This window comes from Oryctolagus cuniculus, chromosome 17, assembly GCF_051225735.1.
Source record: "Oryctolagus cuniculus isolate XC-2025 breed Fujian yellow rabbit chromosome 17, ASM5122573v1, whole genome shotgun sequence".
NCBI classification, from domain to species: domain Eukaryota; kingdom Metazoa; phylum Chordata; class Mammalia; order Lagomorpha; family Leporidae; genus Oryctolagus; species Oryctolagus cuniculus.
This window is the reverse complement of record NC_142883.1, coordinates 17,808,717-17,817,440: the sequence shown is the minus strand read 5'-3', so window position 1 is coordinate 17,817,440 and position 8,724 is coordinate 17,808,717. Positions and strand designations below refer to the sequence as shown.

At 61.8% G+C, this 8,724-nt stretch overlaps 1 protein-coding gene across 1 annotated transcript; it reads left to right on the top strand.

The window, feature by feature from the left end:
- The first annotated feature begins 2,679 nt into the window (after window positions 1-2,679).
- On the top strand, window positions 2,680-4,081 carry RPRML (reprimo like). The gene has a single exon (XM_070059998.2). The coding sequence runs from the start codon at window positions 3,317-3,319 to the stop codon at window positions 3,671-3,673; it is 357 nt and encodes a 118-aa protein (XP_069916099.1). The 5' UTR covers window positions 2,680-3,316; the 3' UTR covers window positions 3,674-4,081.
- Window positions 4,082-8,724: the final 4,643 nt, after the last annotated feature.

The window sequence follows — 8,724 nt, the reverse complement described above, 5'->3', positions numbered from 1 at the left end:
TGGCCTGGGTTAGCAGTGGAAGATGGCTCAAGTCTTTGGGCCCCTGCACCCACGTGGGAGACCCGGAGGAAGCTCCTGGCTCCTGGTTTCGGATCAGCTCAGCTCCAGCCATTGTGTCCAACTGGGGAGTGAACCAGCAGATGGAAGACCTCTCTCTGTGTCTCTACCTCTCTCTGTAACTCTTTTATTTTATTTTATTTTTATTTATTATTATTTTTTTTGACAGGCAGAGTGGACAGTGAGAGAGAGAGACAGAGAGAAAGGTCTTTCTTTGCCGTTGGTTCACCTTCCAATGGCTGCCGCGGCCGGCGTGCTGTGGCCGGCGCACTGCGCTGATCCGATGGCAGGAGCCAGGTACTTATCCTGGTCTCCCATGGGGTGCAGGGCCCAAGAACCTGGGCCATCCTCCACTGCACTCCCGGGCCATAGCAGAGAGCTGGCCTGGAAGAGGGGCAACCGGGACAGAATCTGGCGCCCCGACCGGGACTAGAACCCAGTGTGCCGGCGTCACAAGGCAGAGGATTAGCCTAGTGAGCCGCGGCGCCGGCCTCTCTCTCTTTCAAATAAATAAACTAAATCTTTAAAAAAATTTAAAAAAAGAATTTTAATAGCTTACCAAGACACACAAGCACGGGCTAGTGTTCCAGTACTGGTGGGTTTGGGACTAGAACACCCAATGCTGGGTCCTTTATAAAACATAAGAACTGACTCCTCACAGTTCCAGGGCTAGTGCCTGGCAGGGCCGTCTGGCTGCCTTAACAGGTAGAAGCCATCACACGGCAGAAAGGAACGCGAGAGGGAGAGAGAGGGAGAAGAACTTTTATTAAGAACCTACTCCCCGGGGCCAGCGCTGTGGCATAGCAGGTCAAGCTGCCGCCTGCAGCGCCAGCATCCCATACGGGCACTGGTTCAAGTCCCGGCTGCTCCATTTCCCACCCAGCTCTCTGCCATGGCCTGGGAAAGCAGTAGAAGATGGCTCAAGTCCTTGGGCCCCTGCACCCGTGTGGGAGACCTGGAAGAAGCTCCTGGCTCCTGGCTTTGGATCGGCACAGCTCTGGCCGTTTGTGGCCATCTGGGAAGTGAACCAGCAGATGGAAGATCTTTCTCTCTGCCTCTCTGTAACTCTGCCTTTTTTTTTTTTTTTTTTTTTAAAGAACCCTCTCCCCAAGTAACTACTCATTCGCAGGGCAGTGTTCCCTCTACCCAAATACCTGCAGGAAGTCCCACCTCCTGACACTTCTGCATTGCAGACCAAAGTTTCCACACATGAACTTGGCGGGGTGGCGGGGGCAGGGGCTTTGAGATGCTTGTGGGAGGGGGCGTCCCGAGTCCCTGTGCCCCCTTGCCCTCCCCTTCAGGGCCGGCAACAGTGTCCGAGCCCCCAGCCAGCGTCTCTGCCCTGAACCGCTGCAGCTCGCTGCCTACTTTACTTTCCCAACACAATCAGAAATGCAAGTCAGCGCAAGGGTCAGACACCAGCGCTTCCTCCCTCCTTTAAATGCAGGCAAAGGCTTTTAAAATAATGACAGGAAGTAGGAAGAAGGTCGCCCCACGCCCCTCAGAGGACGAGTGGACTGGCACATTCCTGGAGGCCAATTTGGTAGGATGTACTTTTTGATTTGCAGGTCCATTTTTCTTAAAAAAAAAAAAATCATGTTTATTTATTTGAGAGGCAGAGAGAGAGAGAAAGAGTGAGAGAGAGCGAGAGCGAGAGAGAGAAAGAGCGAGAGAGAGCGAGAGCGAGAGAACCCAAGTAAGGAAGGAGCCTGATACTTAGTCCAGATGGCATGAATCCAACTTCTCAAGTTTGTACCACGGCCTCCCAGGGTCTGCAGGAGCAGGAAGCTGGAGTCTGCAGCCCGAGCCTGGTGTGACCACCAGCCCAAATGACCGCCACTCTATAGGTGAATTTTTCTTTTCTTTTTAAAATATTTCTTTATTTATTTGAAAGGCATAGTTACAGAGAGGCAGAGGCAGAGAGAGAGGTCTTCCATCCGCTGGTTCACTCCCCAAATGTCCGCAACAGCTAGAGCTGTGCCGATCCGAAGCCAGGAGCCAGGAGCCAGGAGCTTCTTCTGGGTCTCCCACTTGGGTGCGGGGGCCCAAGCACTTGGGCCATTTTCTACTGCTTTCCTAGGCCATAGCAGAGAGCTGGATCGGAAGAGGAGCAGCTGGGACTAGAACCGGCGCCCATATGGGATGGTAGCACTTCAGGCCGGGGCTTTAACCCGCTGTGCCACAGCGCAGGCCCACCCAGAGCCGGCCCCCGTATAACAAGATTCTTTATGGTAATATTATTTCTGATGACAAAAGAAGAGGAAAGAATTCAAGAAATCGCAAAGCAGGAACATTGGGTAGTGCACACCCTGAACCCCCGCTAACCACGGCGTGGAGAGAGTAGCGGTGGGGGCTCCGCGCGCCCGGCCCTGCACCTGCCGACTCACACGTGCTGCCGCCTGGGGAAGAGTCAATGGCAGAGGCACAAAGCAGCAAGGGAGAGCGGTGCCTCCCCCGCGCCGGGGTCCACAGCGAGACGCACAGACAGCAAAGGCCGGGCGCGTCCCAGCGAGGTGACAGCTGCGCTCTGCGGAGGGCGCACCTTTCCTAACTTGTCTGCAACCACTATACGTTTGTAAAAACAAAAGTAGGGGGGACCCAGTACCTTATTCTTTCAAAGAATCGGATGGGACCGGGTAGGGCGCGAGGCCGAGGCAGTCCTCAAGGCCGCTGCCTCCAGCGCCTGGCCCTAGACCCCCCGCCCACGGAGTGGGCGCCGCTCGGGTCGCCATAGATCCGGGACCCCCCGAGACCGAGAGGCTGGGAAGAGACGTCCCGCACCCTTCCGGGGAGAACCTGACCACTAACTGCATCAGGGCCCAAAAGGGCACCCTGCGGGGATCGGCGGCCTGCGGGGGTCTCCAGACCCTCTCCGGCCCCGGGACTCCGCCGCGACTGCGCTTGCCGAGGGCTTCCCGCCCCAGACGCCGCGGGGGGGGGCTGGGCGGGGCCGGGCCGTTGCTAGGGGCGGGGCGGCGGCGCGGTCCCGGAGCTCCGCTAGCGGCCGCGGCTCGTTCCGCGCTCTCCCGCCGCAGCCCTCGGCGCCGCCTGTTGCTAGCTCTGCCGGGCCGCCGCGTCCCGCCCGCTGCCCCGGGGGTAGGCGGCCCGAGAGGGCGCCAGCGCGCGGGCAGCTTCCCGCCCTCTCCTGGCCCCGCGCCCGAGCGGTTCGCACGACGCCGGCAGCCCCGAGACCGCGCACGCCGGCCAGCTTCCCCTCGCGCCCCGGACCGCACGCCGAGCCCCCGGACGCCGAGCCGCGATGAACGCCACCTTCCTGAACCACAGCGGCTTGGAGGAGGTGGGCGGCGCCGGCGCCGGGGCCGCCCTGGGAAACCGCAGCCACGGGCTGGCCACGTGGCTAGGCTGCTGCCCCGGGGGTGCGCCGCTGACCGCCGGCGACGGGGTGCCCGCGGGGCTGGCGTCGGACGAGCGCAGCCTGTGGGTGTCGCGCGTGGCGCAGATCGCCGTGCTCTGCGTGCTGTCGCTCACCGTGGTCTTCGGCGTCTTCTTCCTGGGCTGCAACCTGCTCATCAAGTCCGAGAGTATGATCAACTTTCTGGCGCAGGAGCGCCGGCCCTCCAGGGACGTGGGCGCCGCTATCCTGGGGCTGTACTGAGCGCCGCGCGGCGGGAGGAGCCGACGCGCGCCCGGGACCCTCCTCCGCCGCCCACCGGCAGCGCCCGGGCCGAGGACGCCGCGGGACCGGCGGCGGCGGCGCGTGAAGAGACTTGCAGCCGGGCTCGGTCCAGCGCGCGGGACGGGGGCGGGTGGGGGTGGGCATGTTGTGGTTTTTTCTTTATTTTTTTAATCGGTTTTTTAGAAAAACAAGTCCAGGGCTGGGTGCGAGTGGGTGTGGGATGCCACTTGGGGCTGAGGTCGCTCGCGCGGGAGTTCGGTGTGTTTGTCGGTGGGGTGGGGGCGGGTTGCGCGCAGGGGCGGGGGAGCTGACGCGGGGAGTCGCTGGGACTGTTGGCCTCATCGTACCTGGGGACGGAGATCTCAAAATAAAATTGCAGCCGTCGGGAGTTCTTCGGGCCGCTCCCCGCCGCGCCAGTTGGGGCCGTGCCGCGGGGCGCAGTGCGGGGACGTGGGCAGAGGTGCGCAGGGGGCGGGGAGGAGGGCGGCATGAGCCCTCGCTGGGGCCGCTTGGGGCAGGTCGGGGAGGATCTGGCCCCTGCGTGGCCTGCGCTGTCCGGTGCGGGGCTCCCCGCGCTCCACGCCGAGGCCGGAGCGGGAAAGGGGAAAGCAGCTGTTTGCAAGCTGGCTGCCGAAGAGGCAGGTCCTGCGGGGCGGGCCAGGCAGCAGCGAGAGTAATTAAATCATTGGAAATTGGAGTCTGTTCCCTGAGATGAAAAAAAAGTGCGTTGAATCCAGAACGGGGAAAGCAGTAAAATACATCCAGAGAGGGTTCAAAGGCTTCCGCCGGGCGGGGGTGGGCGGACTGCACCTGCTACAAATGGAGTTTTACTTAGGAGCCCCAGGGCCCCGTGGAAGGCTTCTCGGGCTCCCTCCCTTCTAAATCGCAGTAAGAGGACTGGGAACACCCCCCACCACCACCACCTTTCTGCACGGGAAGGGGAGGGGTTTGGGTGCCAGGTCCCAGGATGTTCATGGAGACAGTGGCCCCTGCGCAGCCCAGGCCCACGCCTCCTGCAGGTGCTCCCTTGCCTTAGCGGTGGTCTCCTTGTATATTCCAGTCCCAGGGGGAAGGAGGCTCTGCCGCCTGCAGGTGCTGCCGGGAGACAGCTGGAGGAGGGGGCGCCCCAGGGGAGAAGGCTGGGCCTGTACCCTCTGCTCACCCCCGCAGCCCTAGTGCCAGCCCCTCCAGCCTCCTGTGCTCGGAGCGCTGAGGGGGAGACACTAAGGGACTGACTCTCGCTCTCTTCTTTGGCGGCGGATGGTGGAAGAGAAGGGGAAGGAGAAGGAAGGTGGCTGAAGCCTTCGCTGGCACTCTCGGCTTCCACAGGGAGGAGGTGGGGGTCGCGGAACAGAAGCGGAGCCTGCCCCTCCCTGGTCCTGAGCTCTCCTCTGCGGGTGGGGTCACTATCAGGATGGTCACCGTCAGGATGTGTCCCCCCAGTCTCGGAACTGGGCGGGGCTTCATTCAGCTGGCCAGGCCAGGAAGGCCAAGGGTCAGAGACCAGGAGGTGGCTTGGTGTGATTACAGGTGGCCAGCCTGGCAGGGGGGAGGGCAGCTTTAAGGACTGAGGAGGCCCGACACGGGTGACTGCGGGCTCGGCTGGTCCGGTGGCCCCAGGACACAGCACAGACATCAGCAATCATGGGAAACCCCAAAGGACTGAAAAACAAGGGTTTTGCATAAAAAAGAGGGTTTCACAAAAACACAGGCTTTGATAGTTTGCCGTCTGGCCAGCTTTCGGTGACTGCTACCAAGACTTTCCTTGGCCTGCCACAGCGGAGGGTACTCAAGAGTTAAATCCCTGGATTTGCTGTAAAAACGAAAGCCCTAGTGGGAAAGCTTTGCCGATTTTCCCATTATTAAAAAAAAAAAAAAGTGCGACACGTCTGTGTAGTGACGTGCACGTCTGAGCCCCATGCCCTGGTGTGCACACGTGTGAACTAGTCCATAGTCATGGCACCGTGCGAGTGCACGTGTGCACACGCAGGCAGGTGCAAGGGCAGGCTCGAGCCCCAAGGAGGACGGCAGGTGTGGGCAGGCCCTGGGGAGGGACCAGGGTGGGAGAGCTCACCTATAGCCCGGCCGCCGTGCTCCCTGGAGCCCCGGAGGCCCGCAGTGCTCACCGTGCCTGTTGTACCCCTCGGGCAGGGTGTCAGGGTGGGGTCCCCAAGCCACGTCGGGCACAGGGTCCAGAGGAGTGGTCGGAATCCTGAAGCCCTGTGGGGCTGGGCTCGTGGAGCAGTGGGTTAAGCTGCCGCCTGCGACACCAGCGTCCCATGTGCTCACCTGCTCTGAGTCCCGGCTGCTCCATTTCCGATGCAGCTCCCTGCTAATGCACCTGGGAAAGGCCGCTGCAGACAGCCCCTGCCACCCACGTGGGAGACCTGGATGGAGTTCTGGTGGCCTGGCTTCGGCCTGGCTCAGCCGCAGCAGATGGAGGATCTCTCTCCCTCTCCCTCTCTCTCTCTGACTTTCCCTCTATCTCTGTAACTGTGCTTTTCAAATAAATAAAATGAATCTTAAAAATAAAACAAGAATCCTGCGGCTTGGGCATGCCAGTGGAAGCTGTAGAGGGCCCTTGGTGTCCCCACCTAAAGCTCTGAGCATGGAAGGCCCGACACCCCCCGCCCTACTGCAGCCCTGGGTGTGGAAGGCCTGACCCCCCCCCCACTGCAGCCCCGGGTGTGGAAGGCCTACCCCCCCCCCACTGCAGCCCTGGGTGTGGAAGGCCTGACCCCCACCCCCCACCCCACTGCAGCCCTGGGTGTGGAAGGCCTGACCCCCCCCCCCCACTGCAGCCCCCCACCCCACCCCCACTGCAGCCCTGGGCAGCAAGAGCTCCTCCTTCATGGTGGGTGCAGGTTGCAGGAGTAAACCTCAGAGGGTCCTGGATTCAGAGAGAGAAGCCTGGTATTTGGGTCTTTGGCATCCTGGCTGCTCTGCGACTTTAGGAAAGTAGCACAACCTCTCTGGGCCTCAGTCCCTCCACCTACGAAACAGGAGCAACAGGACCCATAGCTGCGTGTCGGGCAGCCGGGGCTGGCATTGGCAGACGCTCCACAAAGGCAGTTACTCCGACTGACCTCGTGTTCATTGTGTGGACTCTCTCCAAATACATGGGCATCTGGTTCCTTGAACTGGGATCCCTGGACACACACACACACACACACACACCAGAAACTGCTCTGTGTGAAGTATCTTGTGGTTTTCAAAGCACTGTCCCGAGTGCAAGGCACGGCATCAGGAACCTCGGGCCAAGCATTAGGCGCCCACCCTTGCTCCCATTTTATGAATGAAGAAACTGAGGCGCAGAGAGGCTGCCCGAGGTGATGCAGCTAGGAGCGGGCAGAGCCGGGCTCAGTCCCGCGGGTGAGCTCCCAGCCTTCACTCCCCCCATGCCTGCAACACCTTGGTGGCTTCCTGTTGCCATGGAGGAAACTAAAGTTCAGCGTGATGGACTTGCCCAAGTTCATCCACTCAACCGGTGTCGACTGGGAGTTGACCTTGGGCTGTGTACTTGCCAGGCACCGGGGTGAGGAGGCGGAGCTCAGCCCCAGCCTGCAGCCCTGAAGCGCTGGCGTGAGCAGCTGGTTCCATGACTCTCAGGGTCCAGGTCGAACCCTGGACGGCCTGAGTCAGGCATAGATGGCACTTTGGGGGTCAGATGTGCCCCCGCCAGCAAGGTGACCCCTGGAGCAGGGGCAGCAGGGAGGGCTTACCTCCCCACGCGCACGTGCTTGTCCCAGCCAAGTTCACATGCAGGGGTGCCCAGCCGTGGCTGCTGGGGGCCACTCCCTCCTCCACCAGATGGCCACTCAGTAAGACTGGGAGAGCAGCCTTGAGCCCTGCAGGAAGGAGGTCGGGAGTTCAGAGAGAGGAATGGGGGGGGGGGAGCGAGGGGACACGTGTGCACACGTGTGTGCGCACGCACATTTCATGTGAAGGGCGACTTCTGAGCAACCCCTTGAAGGCAGCTCCTGGTTGGCTCCTGCCCATCGGGCTCACGCTGGGCCCCAGCGGCAGTGTCCTGAGGCAGAAGCCCTGCAACCTGAACTTGGGATTCTGTGACCGGGACGCTCTGGGCCGTGGGTGGTCAGCGCTCAGTCCCTGGCAAACGCCCGATTTCCACAATGAACAGCAGCCACCGAGCGGGCGAGCCAGCTCCCGGAGAGCGTCCTCCTGATGTACCAGGACGCGCCCGGCCTGTCCCGATCCTCCTGGTGCTGGGTGCGGGGAGTTTGCTAAGGAGAAGGCAAGACAGAGGCTGGTCACGTGACCACACGGACGCTCCAGGTGCCTGCCTCGGGGCCTCGCCTGCCTCTTTCTGGGTCGCCAGCACCAGCGTGCAGGGTGTGGGACCGGCGGGAGCAGGCGGGGTGCTGTATGCCCGGGGTTTCTCCAGGGCCTCACTTCGCTGGGGAGCGCACGGGCACACAGCCCAGGATGCAGAATCTGGACCTCGGCGATGATACAAGCCAGGTGGACAGAGGCCGACATCTGTCACTGAGGGTTATGCACAGGCTGCTGGCTCCCGTCTGCCCTGGGCCAGCTGCGGTAGGCTGGTGGGCGGGGGCGGCGGCCTGGGCTCTGGAGGCCCCGGTGCACCACTAGCGCTCTGGCTGGCGTCCTTTCCTGCACCGCCATCCCTCTGGTACGACATCTTCCCTTTGCAGCCCGGCCGGAAGCAATAAGAGGAGGAGGAGGAGGAGGGGACGGGGAGGGGAGGGGCAGGTGAAGGGGGAGAGAGAAGATGGGGTGGAGGGAGGAGGTGAGAGAGGAGGAAGAAAAGGGAGGCAGAAGCCGAGCAGGAAGCCCAGCGGGAAGCTGTGTTCTCCCCTCTGGCTCTGACCCTGGAATCTGTCAAAACACAGCCCCAGCGCTGGTCTTGGGGGTCTCAGGGTCTGATCTCTGCAGGGAGAGAAAGGGGCCAAGTGCAACACTACGGGTGGTTACGGCTGGGCTGTGGACAAAAAGGGCATTGCCTGTCTTGGGTCCCTCCCCTCACTCATGGGAACTGTGCCCTCCGC